This window comes from Podarcis raffonei, chromosome 14, assembly GCF_027172205.1.
Source record: "Podarcis raffonei isolate rPodRaf1 chromosome 14, rPodRaf1.pri, whole genome shotgun sequence".
Taxonomy (NCBI): Eukaryota; Metazoa; Chordata; class Lepidosauria; order Squamata; family Lacertidae; genus Podarcis; species Podarcis raffonei.
This window is the reverse complement of record NC_070615.1, coordinates 44,182,996-44,201,962: the sequence shown is the minus strand read 5'-3', so window position 1 is coordinate 44,201,962 and position 18,967 is coordinate 44,182,996. Positions and strand designations below refer to the sequence as shown.

Here is an 18,967-nt window from a genome sequence, read left to right as displayed (position 1 = left end):
AGCGCAGTCTTCATCTGAGGTTGCCCTCATTGATCAACAAGCAACTGGAACTTTTTTTAAAAAAAAATCTGGCTGGGAAAACCTGTTCCCTCTTCTACAGCTTGTGATGCAATCCTTATTAACCCTAAAATAGTTGGTTGTTTTTTTGCAAGGTGGGGGAACAAGAACATTGTGGTTTTTTGTAAACCTGCAGAATGTATTTTGTATAGTTAAGTTTTTGCTTCTAGCTTCAGTAAGTTGTATTCTTAGTTTATTGCTATGGCTAGTGGCTGATGCAAATAAAAGGTTCTTCTGATTCTGATTCAAAATTGTTTTTTAAAAGCACACACAGAGAGACCCAAGTCCTAAGAAAAAAAATCTTTAATTTTCACTTTATGGAAATACATTCCCCGCCCCCCATATTCTCATTTCCATGATACAAAAATGTTAAATATCAAACCAAGTTTATGAAATCTACCAAAGCAGATCTTTTGTTTTGTATTTTAAACTAAGGCTGGTTAATGTCGCAGGTTTCCATTTGTACAACCCACAAAGTTAAGGGGAAAAGGGAGCAGGAAAAGGATGACCCCCCCCTCCCACCTCTATATAACACTCAAATACTTCCCGAATGAAAGGTGAGGTTGAGGAAAATAGTGGGCCCCCCCCTAAAAAAAAAAGACAAGACAAAGGATGTTAATTTAAGGGGCTGGGGGAGGAAAAGGGGTGGGTGGGGGTACAGATCCTAGAGAGGAATGAAAGGGAGTCAAGTGGCTGAAAGCATTTTGTTACTGGCCAAGTTGCAACAACAGGTGAAAATCTGGACTAAAGACAACTTGCATATAAACCGCCCCCTGCCCCCCCCTTGATGGAGCAGTGGAGCAAAGTTACAACACACACAGCTTCTTCTTTTTGCGAATTTCACAGGGTACATGCCGTTTAAAGGTGATCAATACCAAACACTCAGTCTTCTAACATTTATGACGAGCAAAAAGTAAGATTTCAGGTTAAGCAACAAAACCGACGTGTTACACGCACACATGTACGAAGGTGGGGGAGTGGCGGCAGCGATGATTGTTCCGTAGGGTATTCTTTAATTAAAAAAATTTCAAATGATTGCTGAGAGACATCTTGCTTTTTATTTGTGTCTATTATATAAACACCCCCCCCCAACTTCGTTTTAAAATAAAGGGCAGCCCGGCCGAGGTGCGAGGGGCTGCAGATTCGTCCGAACTGGGAGTCTGCTTCGCGCTGGTGTCGTAGCCGGATGCTACCACGTGTCTGGAACGTCGAAAAGTTGGGTGGGCTGGGCCGGGAGGTCTTCTGGAGGAAAGCACATGATGCAGTGGTTATGGAGAGCATCCTAGCAGCTGGGATAGCTCAGCTGGCAAGAGCACGAGATTCTTAATCTCATGGTTGTCAAGTTCGAGTCCTGAGTTGGGCAAAAGATTCCTGTACTGCAGGGAGTTGGACTAGATCAGCCTTTCTCAACCTGTGGGTCCCCAGATGTTGTTGAACTACAACTCCCAGCACCCCTAGCTAGCAAGGCCAGAGAAGAAGAACAAGAGAAGAGTTTGGATTTGATATCCCGCTTTATCACTACCCGAAGGAGTCTCAAAGCGGCTCACATTCTCCTTTTCCCTTCCTCCCCCACAACAAACACTCTGTGAGGTGAGTGGGGCTGAGAGAATTCAGAGAAGTGTGACTAGCCCAAGGTCACCCAGCAGCTGCATGTGGAGGAGCAGGGAAGCGAACCCGGTTCACCAGATTACGAGTCCACCGCTCTTAACCACTACACCACACTGGCTCAGGGATGATGGGAGTTGTAGTCCAACAATATCTGGGGACCCACAGGTTGAGAACCGCTGGTCTAGATGATCCTCATGGTCCCTTCCAATGGCAATTCTATGGTCTTGTGTGTCAAAGCGGAAGAGCAGACTCTGCTCATGCCTGTGCAGGGATCCCCAGTAAGGACCAAGGCCAGGGAGCTCATGGACCGTCAGAAGGCTCTGCCAAGTCTTCGTGTTATAAGATAATAAGTGGCACCTCGGTTTTTGAACGTAATCCGTTCCAGAAGACCGTTTGACTTCTGAAACGTTTGAAAACCAAGGTGCAAAGGGCGGTTTGCAAATTTAACTGGGAAAATTGAGGAAAACTCAGGGGAAGCCGTTCGAAAACAGAAGCATTTACTTCCAGGTTTACGGCGTCCGGGTTCCGAAATGTTTGTCAACAGAGACGTTTGAAAACCAAGGTGCCACTGTATTTGTTTTAGTGCTTACATTGCAAGCTGCTTTGGGAGCCTTGGCGAGCAGGTGATATATAGACCCAATCAACCAATCTTTAAACAAACAAACAAACAAATAAATAAATAAAGCTGGGTCTCAAACAACGTAATTTGGAAGGGTGTCAGGGCCTCATTTAGCCATAAAGCGGCACAGTGACGTTACGGACTGAGGTTGGCTGTGGCTGTCATGGCCGCTGCCCTTTGGGTGTAAAAATGAGTCTTATAGTCAAGGGCGACTTGGGGCACGCAGGGCAGCTATGCAGAGCTTCCGTAACTAAAAGCAGCCTTTTCAAACCTGCTGCCCTCCTGGTGTTTTGGGCTACAACTCCCAGCAAATGGCTGAGTGGGACTGGTAGAGCAGAAGACAGGGAGGCCAACAGCAGGTGGCGCTAGAGAGAAGTGCAATAGGCAGAACCACCGAATCCTAGTTTTGTCTCCATCATCCTCCCTGCAGAGTCATACAGGAGGCAACACTGACACTAAGGAGGAGGAGGGTGGTTGTAAGTAGTAAGAAGGCAGGCTTGGGTTCGCCAGTTTGACAGGCCTGGAGGGAAGGAAAACACACGAGTGTCGGAATTGCTTCTCAGCCTGCGACAGCATTCAAGAACTTAGTATGTGGGGATGACTGCTCAAATAACTGAGGAGCTGTAGTTTCAAGCACTAATACAACCACTTGGTCATTAGCGTTTTTAAAGCGGTGTACATAAAAATAAACCACACAGAGAATAAAACCGTAAAAACTCATCATAACACAATAATTCCAAACACTACCTGGAGTAAGGAAGTCATGGTCATGTGCCTGAAGCTCAGAGCCCATCTAATCTCGGTCAGGCAAGGGTCACTATGGTGAATGCATGGCTTCTGGTTAATATGAGCTGCACATCTGAGCCATGGGGGACGACCAACAGAGACTGTCCCAATATCTTAGTGACCAGGCAGGGATATAAGGGATCAGTTGGCTCCAACTTGCTAAGGGCCTCGTCAATAAATATAGGAACCTGAACCTGGCCTCGTAATATCTGGGCACCAAACTTGTAAACTCCTGGGTTATGTGCTGGCAATATCCTGTTCCCATCAATAGTCTAGTTCCAGCATTTTGTAGCAGCTGGAGCTTCCGGATGTGGTGCAACGGTAGCCTCACATGGAGCAGAGTGCAATAATCGAGACGTTTACAAGCCCTTCGGGACAAAGAGGCCTGCTATTCAGTCACATGTGGACAGCTTGAATTATTCTCCCATTTAGTTGCAGTTTGCTTGTGCATAATGAGAAGCACAAAGGTGTCCTAGGTGACTGCTGGAGATGTGGAGAAAAATCAGGCACTTTCTACCATATGTGGTGGCAATGCAAGAAAATTGAGGTGTTTTGGGAGGACATCTATTTAGAATTACAAAAACTGTTAAAAATCTTTTTCAATAAAAAACCAGAAGCTTACCTTCTGGGAATTACGGATTTGAACTTCCCTTAAAAAATAAAGGACATCTTTTTATATGCTACAGTGGCAGCAAGAGTCCTAATTGCTGCAATTTGGAAATCTGATAAACTTCCATCTATGCAGGAATGGATTCAAAGATTGATTGAATATGCGGAACTAGACAGTTTCTCTGAAAAAATAAAGAACAAACCAAAACAGGTGTTTGTATCTAAATGGAAAGTCTTTAAAATATATTTGAAAAAGAATTATAGTAGCTTAAATTCTGTCGCAGCATTTGATTAACTTCAGTAGTAGCTTCAAGAATGATGTGAGACCTAAGATAAATTAAGATGCAGTTAAAAAAAAAGAGAGAAGCAGCTTGGCAGTGCTGAGTTGTGAGCAGAAGTGTTGGAGGGCTGACACAAGATACCAGCATCACTGATAAAAAAATCATAGAATCGGAGAGCTGGAAGGGATAACAGCATCACTGCTCAAAAAATCATAGAATCGGAGAGCTGGAAGGGACTATGAGGGTCATTTAGTCCAACCCCCTGCAATGCAGGAATCTTTCGCCTAACCTGGGGCTCGAACCCACGACCCTCGTGCTCTACCAACTGAGCTACCCAGCTGCCACAAATCAAACCTTTGCCAAGTAGAATCCTGCTGTACCCTAACCCTGTTTTGTGTTAACTAACACTGGCCTAGTCTGACACTAGAATTAAGTAAAGGTAACTTGTGCCTTTACTTTAACAATAAAGCTGGACCATAAAGAAGGCTGATCGCCAAAGAATTGATGCTTCTGAATTATGGTGCTGGAGGAGACTCTTGAGAGTTCCGTGGACTGCAAGAAGATCAAACCGATCCATTCTGAAGGAAATCAGCCCTGAGTGCTCACTGGAAGGACAGATCCTGAAGCTGAGGCGCCAATACTTTGGCCACCTCATGAGAAGAGAAGACTCCCTGGAAAAGACCCTGATGTTGGGAAAGATGGAGGGCACAAGGAGAAGAGGACGATAGAGGATGAGATGGTTGGACAGTGTTCTCATGTTTATGACTGGTTGGATTATTTTCAGGTTAATGAAATGTTTAAAAAATATATTAAAAGAAAGGGGTTATGTAGAAAAAGATTCAAAGTTCCAGACAGAAGTGATAAATAATGATTGTAAAATTTTGTCAAAAATGTATAAAATACTGTTGGAATGGAATATGAAAAATGAGGAAGTTAAATCAGTAATGGTACAATGGGCCAAAGATTTTGGTTACAATATACAGTTTGAGGATTTGGAAAAATTGTGGAAGGAGAACTTAAGATTCACTGCTTGTATGGCACTAAAAGAAAATGTTATGAAAATGTTCTACAGATGGTATATCACACTGGTAAAATTAGCAAAAATGTATAAGACGTGTTATAAGTGTTGGAAATGTAAGGAAACAGAAGAAACGTTTTATCACATGTGGTGGGAATGTAAGAAAGTGAAGGGATTTTGGGAGATGATATACAATGAAATGAAAAAGATGTTAAAATGTACATTTGTAAAGAAACCAGAGATTTTTCTTTTAGGGATTACAGGAGAGGAAATAAGAAGAAAGGACTTTAAACTTTTCCAATATGCAGTTACAGCAGCAAGAATCCTACTGGCCCAGAAATGGAAACAAGAAGAAATACCGACGGTAGAAGAATGGAGACTGAAGCTGACAGACTATGCAGAACTGGACAGATTAACTGGGAAAATTAGATATCTTCGAGACCAAAAGTTCATCGAGGACTGGGGAAAATTTGTTGATTATCTGAAAAGAACGTGTGATGTGCAAACAACGCTAGTGGGGTTTCAAGAAGCACTGTGAAAGTTGAGATATATTGTTAGAAAGAAATAGAAGTGGGAGGGAAGGTTAATGGCAATATAAACAGAAGAAATGCGTAACTGAGAGGTAAATATGGATGATTGTCAGAGAAGCTGAAGGAAGTCCAAACAGAGTTAAATTTGTGGAAATTTTGATATGATTGTTTATTTGTGTTGGAAAATTAATAAAAATTATTATATATATAAAAAAAGAGATGGTTGGACAGTGTTCTCGAAGCTACGAACATGAGTTTGACCAAACTGCGGGAGGCAGTAGAAGACAGGAGTGCCTGGCGTGCTCTGGTCCATGGGGTCACAAAGAGTTGGACACGACTAAACAACAACAAACTTGTGCCTTTGCTAAAGTGAAATTACTGCTGCTGGCTTATTGTAGTGGCCGGCCACAAATGCAGAGCTGTCAAATGCTGCAGCAGACTAAGAAGCAGCTCTAGCACCAGTGTGTTTTTCTCCCCCCCCCCCCATCCAGCCCTACCAAACCGGCAGAGCCAAACTCACCCCACAAGCACCACCCACTAAACCTAAATCCATGCAGAGCTCAGTCAAGCTCTCTGCGGCACCAGACTTGCTGCTTTATCAACACACCTACGTATTCCACCTACCTGCTGGGGCATGTTCCCTTTTGGCTTTCTTGAACTTCTTGGTTTTTTTCTTCCCCTCTTCCAAGGGCTCCGCAAAGGAGTCTGGGGGATCCTCCTGCATTTCGCTCTCTTCCACGTCGTCACAGCCACTCTCCTCTTGAATGGGGCTCATGCTTCTCTTCCCCACGGTGCTGGTAGCTGAAAAACTGGGGAGGGAAAGAGAGAAAAGAGGACATTCTCAGGTTCTCATGCAGAAGTCTGCTTTTGCTGCCTCCTCCCCCAACACCCAAATCCCTTTTCCTTCTGTTTTGTTATATATATATATAATTAAATTTTCTGTTTTACAATTTAAAATACTCATTTTACATCCTTAAAATACCGACTTGTTTTCCTTCTTCTCTTTCCATTTTGCATTTTACATACCATAAGCCCCTGCATATTTTACAAAAACGATACCATTCAGTATTCCATTATATCAAAAGTTATTTACACTGTTGAATTTATCTGAATGCTGCCAGCGTTTTCAGCTATACGCAATTATTTCCCATATATTCAATAGATGTTTTCCAGTCTTCTTTAAACGTATGTTTAAAACTGTAACATGGTTCCTTATATTTTCCATTGATTTCAGTTTGGGTGGCCCCCGTAAAGTACAGCAATTCCCTTTTAGGTGCCCACTGTCTATCCATATTAACTCTCTTAAGTGTAATAGCCTTGACAGGAGATAGCAGTTTTCCTTTCCAGCAGATTTTTATATTTCTCCCTAAATCCTTTTTTCTTACATGTCATGTAAGGACATATTTCTAAGCCATTCTGGGAGCCCTTTCAGTTGAAGAATGGGATGAAAATGTTTAAAATAAAATCAGTGATTCTTGCACAGAATTACCAATTGAACAAGATGGGATGAAGTCAATGCCCTGGCTTGGAGGATTTTTTTCCCCCTACAATCAAGCTTTGTGAAATAAATAAAACAGGAGAATGTTCACATGACCTTTGTTCCAAAACAGCCACGCTGGTTGCTGGTTCATTCACAGGCTTAGTTCAAGGTGCTCACATTAAGTGTTTAAAGCCTTAAATGGCTCAGGTCTCAGATATCTGAAAGGTTGCATCCTTCCCTACAGGCCGTCTCAGGTATCAAGACTGACAGAGGGGGACCTCTTGGGAGTTCTGACACCCCTGGAATTTTGGGAGGTAGCGGCTCAGGATACGGCATTCCTCTGTGGGAACCCCTAATCTGCAGAAACCCCGCCCCTGCAGAGGTGTGTCAAGCCTCTTCATTGGACAGCTTCCGCTGAGTGCTGAAGACACACCCCTTTACCCTTACAGCTATACAGTGGTATCTCGGGTTAAGAACTTAATTCGTTCTGGAGGTCCGTTCTTAACCTGAAACTGTTCTTAACCTGAAGCACCACTTTAGCTAATGGGGCCTCCTGCTGCCGCTGCACTACCGCTGCACGATTTCTGTTCTCATCCTGAAGCAAAGTTCTTAACCCGAGGTAATATTTCTGGGTTAGCGGAGTCTGTAACCTGAAGCGTATGTAACCTGAAGTGTATGTAACCCGAGGTACCAATGTAATAATAATAATAATAATAATAATAATAATAATAATAATAATAATATATTTACCCCGCCCATCTGGCTGGGTTTCCCCAGCCACTCTGGGTGGCTTTTAACAGAACATTAAAAACATAATAAAACTTCAAACATTAAAAACTTCCCTAAACAGGGCTGCCTTCAGATGTATTCTAAAAGTCAGATAGTTGTTTATTTCCTTGATATCTGATGGGAGGGCACCACCACCGAGAAGGCCCTCTGCCTGGTTCCCTGTAACCTCACTTCTCGCAGGGAGGGAACCGCCAGAAGGCCCTCAGCGCTGGACATCAGCTTAGGCATTTTGCTTCCGGGAGCCAGCCTCACTTGTTCCAGGTGAAACGGTTTGACCCGTTTTATAACTGCAACGGCTGTATCTGTTTTTATAACATTGTTGTAATCTGCCCTGGGACTTATCATAGAATGGATCATCTAATTGCAACCGCAGGAGAATCTCAACTAAAGAGCCCAAGACAGATGGCCATCGAACCTCTGCTCAACATCATCCAAGGAAGGAGGAGAGCTCGCCACCTCCGGAGGGAATCAAACAGGCCTTACTGCCAGAAAAGCTCTCCCTGCTGCTTAGTCGGAATCTCCTTTCTTGTAACTTGAAAGCCACGGGTTCGAGTCCTACCCTCCATGCCGAAGGGCAGGTGTGAAATCTTACAAATGGGAATACCTGGGTATCTTCGAAATGCATGGAAAAGTGATTCTCTCTCACCTGTCTTTTAAAGGCGCAGGCCGTGAAAAAAGTGCCCCTCACCTGTTCGGGTTGTAGTACCGGTTTTGAAGCACGTACGGAGCGGCCTGTGTTTTCAGCCGCTTTCCCTCCATCTCCTTCCAACCATCTTCCGTCCATTTCCTCTTGCCCTGCCTCTTCTCCTCGTGCTTCTTCTCCACGTATTCTGCGTAGGTCTGGATTCTGTAGCTTTCGGCGTACTTGCTGGTGTTTACGGCTGCAAGATGCAACGGAACAGATAGTTAACACTGAAGCAAACTGGAGCCAGGAGAAACCTCTATTCGTCAGCCACATTCTATTTACAGCCATACCTTGGAAGTCGAACGGAATCCGTTCCGGAAGTCCGTTCGACTTCCAAAATGGTTGAAAACCAAATCGTGGCTTCTGATTGGCTACAGGAAGCTCCAGCAGCCAATCAGAAGCCATGGAAGCCTTGTCGGACATTCGGGGCCCCAAAAAAGTTTGCAAACCGGAACAATCACTTCCGGGTTTGCGGCGTTCGGGAGCCAAAACATCCAAGTTCCAGGGCGTTCAATAACCAAGGTACGACAGTATTTAGATTGTTTCTATACCATTTTACAGGCGTTGGGGGGTGGTGGGGCAAAGGAGGAAATCTCTTAAGAGGTTTACAGCACCTCTGGAAACATTAGAAAGGCAACACTGCAGAATATCTGACTACAGAGGCCCCTTCTCCCAAATATAAGCACCGAAAGAAGGAAGTCGAGGTCAGAACAGGACGTTGTAAAGGCGCATCAAATAATAAATAAATACAACATTCAAAGAAGCAACATGAGCAGCAAAACAAAGCAGCCTTTTAAAAGCCGGAAGCATTACGAAGTAAAAAAATCAGGTACAAAAATGCCACATTAGAGAAGGAAGGGAAATCTCAGGATCTGGGGCCAAATGCATCCCTCCAGGGTGCTGGGAACTGTAGCTCAGTGAGGGTGTCTCCTAACAACCCCCCCCCAGCATTCCATAACCAACCCTGGATTGCCCATCGCTGTTTCTAGCACTGAGGTCCGTCAGGCTGAAAGGTCTTATTTAAGCAAATTTACTTTTCCTTAAGTACCAAAAGACAGGAGTGCCTGCCGTGCTCTGGTCCATGGGGTCACGAAGAGTCGGACACGACTAAACGACAACAACAAGAAGTATCAAAAAGTACTGCAAATTGTGCTATATGGTCTACTGCAGAGCTTTCCAAACTGTGTGTCGCGACACATTAGTGTTTCGGCTAAAGTGTGTAGTTGTGTGAACACTCCCTGCAGACTTCCCAGGTCTGGAAGGGGGTTAGTTTAACCTGGCTAGCAAAACTGAATTACCGTGTCACGAAATGGTGCAAAACTGAATTACTGTGTCACGAAATGACGTGTGTGTAAAAAGTGCGTCACCAACATGAAAAGTTTGGAAAGCTCTGGTTTATTCAGTTCTGCTCAGACGGAACAACCCCCAGCCCTGTAGCCTAAAGACGACGAGTCTTTTTCTCAATCTTCAGAGAGCGTTTGTGAGAAACACCCTCTGAACCCACACCCTTTAAAAATATTTCTTTGTAGCCAACCTTTTCCTTGATTTTCCTCCAGGTCTTGTGCAACCCAATGTATTACCTGGAAACAGAGTTGCCCTCATCTATTCCTGCGTTTTGAAGCTTTGGCTAATGACGACAGATTTTCAGTTTGCACACAGTTTTCCACCCCTTTCCACAATAAATCTATGATTTCTTAACAGCTGTGCTAATGTCTTAAGACTTATACCACATCCCACACCGTATGATTAAAGTACATTTATTCCACTTTGAAGATTCATGGCTGCTTCTTCTCTCCCAGCCCAGAATCCTGGGAACTGCCATCTATTACTATATTTATATTTTCGTTGTTATAACATCTGAGGATCACAGGATAGCTTACGATAGAAAAACAAAAATATGTAACATAATAACAAACAAAAACAATACCCCCCCATTTAAAATCCCTATAAATATTTGGCACAGGGGAGCTGTGACTCTTTAAAGTGGAATCTGAGTGCTTTAGAATTATTGAATTGTAGAGTTGTGAGGGACCCCAGGGATCATCCAGTCCACCCCCTGCAGTGCAAGCAAATAAAACATTGCTTATTCTTCATCCACTGGTGTGCTGATTGGCTCCAGATCTGGAGAAACCTGCCCTTGGCAGAACACGGTTGAAGTGGGAATCTAAGGCCTGCTTTGAATCACGCTGGATGAACACAAGAGCCTGGGAGACCGAAGCCGGCAGCTCCCTCCATTTCTTCCCTAGGGGTGGGAGGAGACTGGCAGCACCTACTGTTCACGAAAAGGTGGCTGCAGAAGAGGCATGGGGGCAGCGGATCTAGGCTCCAAGGAGTGCGCTGCAGCCGCTGCCACCACCGTGGCAGAAATAGGTGATGCGCACCTTGGAACTGCTGCCCTGTGGATCCTGCTGCCCGAAGTGGTCATCTCCCCTTGCCTCATGGGTGGGCCGGCCCTGGCGGATGCGACCCTAATATTATGAGGACTGGCTGTGCCGACTGGGGCTCCACTCCCCACTCCTGATTCAACCTGTGTGTGTGCATCCAAAATTTTAAAATTCTAGTAACCTTTTGGCTAGCAACTTCCTCCCTCCCTAGGTTAGCAGGAGGTCTGAGGGAACAAGTTGGGATGCATTTTCCAAAGTTTCTGGAAAAATAGACAGGAAAAACACAACTCATCAATGTTTTGCTTCTGTTGTGTGTGTGTGTGTGTTGGGGGGCTTTGCCTTACAGACTGGTGGCTCCTGAAATGTGGCAGTTCCTTCTTTTGCCTTGCTGGTTTCTTGCAACATCACAAAGAAGGAGAAAACCTTTCTGTGGGTGTTCCCTCTCTCACGCACGCACACATGCGCTCCTGGAGGTTTTGCCCTCGCAATCCTGCAGCTTCCCTTCAAGTCCCAGCAACTTTGCAAACCCGCTGCCTTTCATCTCCCTGCCAAGCTTGGGCGCAAAGCCAGCCACCTCTTAGGGGTGAGTCAGCAAAACCCCTTGGCTGCCAGCTGATGCCCCTTGGCTGTTTCCAGTCCAACTGCTTAGATGAAAGTGATGCACGGCTGTCCCGTCCCCCCTGCCCCCTAAAAAAGTGTTGTAGGTGGATGAGCTGTTGCTGGAGAGTCACTTCCATGTGCCAAGATGTTCAGCTCCATGCAGCCAACGCTTAAGAGCTGTATCCAACACTAGGCCTACTCAAGAGCAGGCCCACTGAAATGAAATGAAGAAGAAGAAGAAGAAGAAGAAGAAGAGGAGGAGGAGGAGGAGGAGGAGGAGGAGGAGGAAGAAGAATCCCCCACCAATCTGGCTGGCTTGCTCCAGCCACTCTGGGCGGCTTCCTACACATATAAAAACATAACAGGTATACATATAAGAAGAAGAAGGAGAAGGAGAAGAAGAAGAAGAAGCAGAATGCTGCGGTCCTCAGGCTGGGAAGGGTGCCCTACCCCTGTTTTTAAGTGCACTGCATGTTTTAAAATGCGATCATTGCCTTTTAAATTACGCCTCCCCTGCGATGCTCTGGAGATGGGACAAGGCAAAAATCTAAGCCAGCTGACAAGAGGCCGACATTCACGGCTGACACTCTCAAACAGGCCTTTTACCGTCCTGTTTTTCCAGATGACACTTTGGAGATTAGCTTTTACGATACGTTGTGCATCACTTCCAAGCTACAGCGGCGGCAGAAAATGCACCTCGTTCCCTACGGTGCCCGTGGGACTAACAAAAATAAAAACAAACCGCTCTGAATTATTAACTGAAACACATCAAAACCCAAGATGCAGACAGATAACGGGAGCACAGGAAAAGAGCAGATGAGCGAGAGTCTCATTGCAGGGTATTTGTGAACTACATAAGCCTAAAGGCTGTTCCCCTCCCTTCCTCAAACATAATAATAATAATAATAATAATAATAATAATAATAATAATAATAATAATTTATTTATACCCTGCCCTTCCTGGTTCAAAAACTGGGCTCAGGGCGGCTAACAACAAATTTAAAACACTTAATTGTAAAAGCAGCATAAAATACAGTATAAAAACATGAATAACAATAAAAATCAAAAATCAATTTAGGGGAAATAAGCATGTTTTCTCCCTTTTCCCAACCTGCTCGAAGGATTTTGCTCCCACCAAAAGCTATTCCTTTTCACACTATCTCGGCTTCGCCTTTAAACAAATGCTGGGCAGTATCCCACGGGAGACATTAAATCACTGCAGAGGGCATTCTGGAACTTCCTTAAAAGACAGCAGCTAAGCCACAGATGTCATAATGAAAAGTTGCCATTTTCAGCCACCCGGCAAGCCTTGCATTCCAATATTGGGCTGGTTGGAGTGGGCAAGTCAGGCAGGTGGTTAAAACAGGCTCTCCTCATCAGCTCCCATTCTATAGACAATCATACTGCAGCTTGGAGCACAATTACTCTTGCCTCTATCTCCTTATTTATTTATTTAGCTAGCTAGCAAAATTTATAGGCCACTTCACTAAACAAAACAACCACACACCTCTAAGCGGCTTTCATGCAATGATGTGAAACATTCATTAAAACAGCAATAACCGCCGACCTTAAAAATCAGCAAATAAAATGATCAAAATATAGATAAAGTCTGTATTGTTAGCCATATCCCGACAACGCTGTACAACTTTATGCTTTTCCCAGGTAAAGGTAAAGGGACCCTTGACCATTTGGTCCAGTCGTGACCGACTCTGGGGTTGCGGCGATCATCTCGCTTTACTGGCCGAGGGAGCCGGCATACAGCTTCCAGGTCATGTGGCCAGCATGACTAAGCCGCTTCTGGCGAACCAGAGCAGCGCACAGTAACGCCGTTTACTTTCACGCTGGAGCAGTACCTATTGATCTACTTGCACTTTGATGTGCTTTCGAACTGCTAGGTTGGCAGGAGCTGGGACCGAGCAACGGGAGCTCACCCCGTTGTGGAGATTCAAACCGCCGACCTTCTGATCGGCAAGTCCTAGGCTCTGTGGTTTAACCCACAGCACCACCCGCGTCCCAGTGGTGTTCCCAGGTTGGACGTCAAAAGATTCACAACTAAATTCTAGCCTCTAGCTGAGGTTATCTTACCCCTCCATTAGTTTTGTCACAGGTCTATCTAAAGTCCATCTTTGTCCTGAGGGAATGAGAGATCTAAGCTTTTAAAAGGCTGCTGTTTTTGGTAGCTAGACCCTTTTGTTTTATTACATAGTTTTGGTCAATCCTTACCATTTTAATGTATTTTTTTTAAAAAAACACCTTCGTGAGTTTCACCTGAAAAGTGGTATGTCAGTATCCTGAACAAATAAACCTAACAGGATACCGTATTGCCCCAAATATAAGCCGCACCTTTAAAATTCAAGGGGGGAAAAGACAATACCCGAATATAAGCCACTCCCTTAAAATTAGGTTACAGGCTGAAAATCGCTGCGGTTGGTACAATTGTAACTCCGAGCCAATTTAAGCCTTTGTTCTTGCAAGCCCGTAAAAGCTACCGTACAATCGCTAAAATCGCAAATCGCTATTCAATTGCTAAAATTCCGTAGGCACTCACACCCGCAAATGGCAAATGAACAGTCTCAAGCTCGCAAATTGGCAACAAAACATATTTTTGTTCCGTTTTACCGTATGTCTGTTTCAGCGGCGCTATCGTAAAAGCCAATTTTTGGACGGTCGCAAATTTAATCCGTACTTTAACTTTTCACGGTTGGAATTTGGGGGGAAAGCGCGGCTTATATTCAGGCCAATACGGTATATCCCGCATTATATACCGGATGTTGCTGAACTACAACTCCCATCAGCCCCACCAAGGATGCCCAAAGGCTAGGGATTATGGGAGTCATAGTTCAGCAGCACCTGGAGAGCCAAAGGTTCCCCATATCTATCAGCTTTGCATGCAGAAGGTCGCAGGTTTAATCCTCAGAATTCTAGGCTTGGCTGGGACAGATTCCCTCTCTGAAATCCTAGAGAGGGGCTGCCAGTCAGAGTAGACAATACTGACCTAGATGGACTCGGTATAGGGCAGCGCTTTCAGTTTTTATGCTGTTCCAGCACCAGAAGGCAAGGGGGAAATGTAGACTCTGGAAAACTGAATCCCTGCATCTGAAATCTGATGGTGTTGTTGGGATGATGCGGAAGACTAATACTCTTAAAGATTATTCAGGTGGCGTTTAATACCACTTGAGGCTGTGTATTGGAAGCGGGTGGGAGGGAGGAGCACATGTCAAATATCACAGCGCAAAGGATTCGTGCGTGGCCTTCTAGGCAAGAACTGGAAGGGCACCCTGCCTGCCTGGGGTTTTATATTCTTGAAGGTTTCTCCAGCCCGTTGCAAAAGAATTCAGAGCACGACCTTTGTACGCTGTTAGCGATGGAAATAGAAGCTTGGTGTGTTTTGCGGTGGGGAGGAGCAGAGAGGGGAGATGAAATCCCTGCAGTGAAACAGATAGCTTGAGCCAGCTGGACAGAGAAATCTGCTCAAGGGCTCATTTCTTTCGCAGCCGAATCCTACGAAGGTTTAACTCAGCATTCGGTAAACTGGGGTACCGCGAAGGTGGTCAGGATGGGAGCCCGAATGGGGACCCTGCTGCGAAAGAAATCTGACGGCCTATGCTGAAAGAACCACGTAAGGGGGTGGGGGGAAATAACACAGCTCCATTCCACATTTGCCTCTACAAGAAATCGTGCAGTGCAAAAAGGGGCAGGCTCCATAGCAGTGCGCCACCTGCACTACATGCGTAAAGGGGATGCGAGTAGCGCTGCGGTCTAAACTACTGAGCCTCTTGGGCTTGCTGATCAGAATGTTGGCGGTTCAAATCCCCACGACGGGGTGAGCTCCCGTTGCTCTGTCCCAGCTCCTGCCAACCTAGAAATTCGAAAGCACGCCAGTGCAAGTAGATAAATAGGTACCACAGTGGCGGGAAGGTAAACAGCGTTTCTGTGCGCTCTGGTTTCCATCACAGTGTTCCGTTGCACCAGAAGCGGTTTAGTCCTGCTGGCCACATGACCTGGAAAGCTGTCTACGGACAAACGCCGGCTCCCTCGGCCTGAAAGCGAGTTGAGCGCCACAACCCTATAGTTGCCTTTGACTGGACTTAACTGTCCAGGGGTCCTTTACCTCTACATGCTTAATGCAGCGTCATACCACTTCAAACCACGATGATTTCCCACCAGAGAATCCTGGGCACTGTAGTTTTAAGGTGCTAGGAGTTGTCAGGAGAGCTACGGTTCCCAGAGTTCCCTGGGAAGAAGGGCTGATTTGTTAAAAGCACCATGGAAAATGTAACTCTGGGAGATGAAGAGGGCTCTCCTAAGAACTCTCAACACCCTTAACAGACTACAGCTCCCAGGATCGTTTGGGGAGGACTGTTGAAAGCGGTGTGACACTGCTTTAAAGGTGTCACGCAGACGGGGCCTGGGTCTCTCAGGCTACGAGGCCAGGATCAAGGTACTTGAACAGTCGTACCTTGGTTTTCGAACAGCTTAGTTCCTGAACGTTTTGGCTCCTGAACGCCGCAAACCCGGAAGTGAGTGTTCCAATTTGCAAGCCTTTTTGGAAGCCGGCTTCCAATTGGCCGCACGAGCTTCCTGCAGCCAATTTGTAAGCGCTTTGGCTTACAAATGTTTTGGAAGTCGTCCGGACGTCCGGAACAGATTCCGTTCGACTTCCAAGGTACGACTGTATTAATTTCACGTGCAGGAGGCACACAAAGAAGGGCCTCCAATGATGAATGCAGAGTCTGGGTCGGTTTATGTCCCGCCAATAAGAGCATAAGAATGCTGGATCAGGCCAAGGGCCCCTCTAGGCCAGCATCCTGTTCTCACAGTGGCCGACTAGACACCTGTGGGAAGCCGCAAAGATGGACATGAGCGAACCAGCCCTCTGCTCACCCATGACTCCCAGTAACGGACACTCAGAGGCACACTGGCTGCGACAGAACCTGGGCACCATGCGAGCAAGCCTTGCCCCTTGCCAGCTTCCGTTCATTTCAACTAGGGCCTGCGCAGGAGAACTTCCTGGAGGGCATGCCCCAGGGAGGGGGATGAAATTACCGTATTTTTCGCTCTATAACACGCACCCGACCATAACACGCACGTAGTTTTTAGAGGAGGAAAATCTGTAGGCATGCCACCCGTAGGCATTCCCTCCATAACACGCACAGCCATTTCTCCTTACTTTTTAGGAGGAAAAAAGGGAGTGTTATGGTGCAAAAAATACGGTAATTGGACAGCGTTCAAATGGCAGTGATCAGCACCATTCAAGCTCATTAACAAGATGATACAGCCTTAATGCCCAGTTAAGGCGCCTGATCCCCTTCCCTCTCCTGCCGCTCTGTAAGCTGACGGGGAGGATTAGCAGAAGCGAGCAAGCGAGCGCTCCTTGCAAAAAATAAACCAAAACTCGATACGCTGCACCTGCTCCTGCCCCTGAGGCGCTCTCGGCAAGCATGCCGGCCTTCCAGGATCTGCCTCCCTAGAGAGGAACAGGCCTGCAGTGCAGCCCATTTGGCAGGGTATTGTGTGTCATGACGGTAGCGCATGGAACCACTTAAAACACACACACACACACACACACACACACACTCAGGGCTTGCCAGTACAGTAGTACAATGTAGCGCAGATTTGGGATGGTGGCTTGTCTTGTCAAGGCAAGCCTAAAAAATTGATTCCCGGTATTCCATGGAACAGCTTGCATTGCAATGGCTGTCCAACACGAAAAACCAGCTCTTCTCCACCCATTACACTGCAATTAACAAAACCAACAGCATTTGGCTTCCAATTTGGGGTGTGTGTGTGTGTGTGTGTGTGTGAGAGAGAGAGAGAGAGAGAGAGAGAGAGAGAGAGAGCGCGCATACACTTGCATTGCGTTTAGCACTTTTCAAAAACTACTCTGTCCATTACAAAGCTCTGCTTATCACCAAGTTTCCCACAGCGTTTTCCCAACTGATGAAAACTCCCAGGCAGCTAATGGGTGGATGAACCCCATCTGCTCCTCACTTCCCTCTACGGCACATGCAGAAACTGCTTCCTTGACCATTGGACCCACTATGGGTCTTGTCCGCTCAATCTGCTGGAGCCTGTCTTCGCTTGCAGGGGAAGTCCCGAACACACTGAGGGTTCGAGACCCATCGGCTCCCCTCACCCGGTCTAGCCAGCCAGTCAAAGCCATTTCCCTGAGTGTAGCCACTGTCTCATGCTGGCAGCTTCTAGGAGCCACAGGTGAGAGCTGAGAGCAGGGTGGGGACCAAAGGTAGACAAACCACCCCAGAAGGCGCATGATGTGTCCCCCGCCAGATGTACTAAAGTTAAAGGGACCCTTGACCATTAGGTCCAGTCATGGCCGACTCTGGGGTTGCGGCTCTCATCTTGCTCTATAGGCCGAAGGAGCCGGCGTACACCTTCCAGGTCATGTGGCCAGCATGACTAAGCCGCTTCTGGCCAACCAGAGCAGCGCACGGAAACGCCGTTTACCTTCCTGCCAGAGCGGTACCTATTGATCTACTTGCACTTTGAGGTGCTTTCGAACTGCTTGGTTGGCAGGAGCAGGGACCGAGCAACGGGAGCTCACCCTGTCGCGGGGATTCGAACCGCCGACCTTCTGAACAGCAAGCCCTAGGCTCTGTGGTTTAACCCACAGCGCCGCCCGCGTCCCTCCCAGAGGTACTACCCCTCCCCTAACACCCCATACACCCTGCCTTACACAGAATCGGACTATTTACCCACTGAGTCCAGTATTGTTTACTGAATACTTTGCCAGAATTCCAAGCAAAGACCTTTCCTAACAACCTATCCTTCATTTTCTTTTTTAACTGGAAATACCGACTGAATGAGACCTTCCAGAGGCAAAGCACATTGCTCTATGCCTCTGCTCCTTGCTTTCAAGTACCGCTTCCTCCTCTTTCTGTGTTGCTGGGACTTGGCGTCCAAATCATCTGGGAGGGGACCAGGGTGGCGTCAAAGGGGAGATAGGGACGCTGCCCCATGAGGAGCGAAATTGGCAGGTCTCTAGGCATCTGGCTCTCCTGAACCAGCTCTTTACGAAACCAGCCACCCTCAGACTTTTGGCACGGCCCCCAGGGCACAAACCCCCGCCACCCGCTGAAGCAACAGGCGCCGCCTTTCAAACCAGGAAGATTTCGCTACCTGGGATGACGGCACAGCCTCTCGTGCCCCGACACGAATTATGAAGGAGCACTTCAAAGCGGGTTCCTGCCGCTCGGAGCCTCGCAGGGAAGTGTCGATTATGGAGCTATTTATTTCACCATGAAAGGGAGATGAAGATCAGCTGGCAATGGAGTCGCTGCAACCCTCCTCTCATAACTCATGGGAATTACCTGGAAGAGCACTTTATATGGCAAATAATTACCTTGATAAGAATCTTTTAACAGATTCCCCCCACCCCCTTTACTGGAAGTAGACTAGAATGCACTGCTACAAAAAAAAAAAAGATGAATGGAATCTACAGAGAGAGGTGGGAGACTTGACGCCATTCCATGTTTGTCGCTGCACTTGTCTGACTGGTCTGCG

The 18,967-nt window shown here is 46.3% G+C and overlaps 1 protein-coding gene and 1 long non-coding RNA gene across 2 annotated transcripts in view; one reads left to right on the top strand and one right to left on the bottom strand.

Annotated features, from left to right (window-relative positions):
- The window catches only part of LOC128402108 (uncharacterized), a 32,450-nt gene extending 26,739 nt beyond the window's left edge, over window positions 1-5,711 (top strand). Inside the window, exon 2 of the long non-coding RNA XR_008327607.1 lies at window positions 5,233-5,711. This is a non-coding gene — a long non-coding RNA (uncharacterized LOC128402108). The remainder of the gene's footprint in view (window positions 1-5,232) is intronic.
- The window catches only part of PARN (poly(A)-specific ribonuclease), a 45,815-nt gene continuing 27,969 nt past the window's right edge, over window positions 1,122-18,967 (bottom strand). Inside the window, exons 22-24 of the mRNA XM_053365974.1 lie at window positions 8,466-8,658; window positions 6,133-6,317; window positions 1,122-1,299 (exon numbers count right to left, since the gene is read on the bottom strand). Of these exons, the coding sequence (XP_053221949.1) occupies window positions 1,247-1,299; window positions 6,133-6,317; window positions 8,466-8,658 (431 nt within the window). The 3' untranslated portion in view covers window positions 1,122-1,246. The remainder of the gene's footprint in view (window positions 1,300-6,132; window positions 6,318-8,465; window positions 8,659-18,967) is intronic.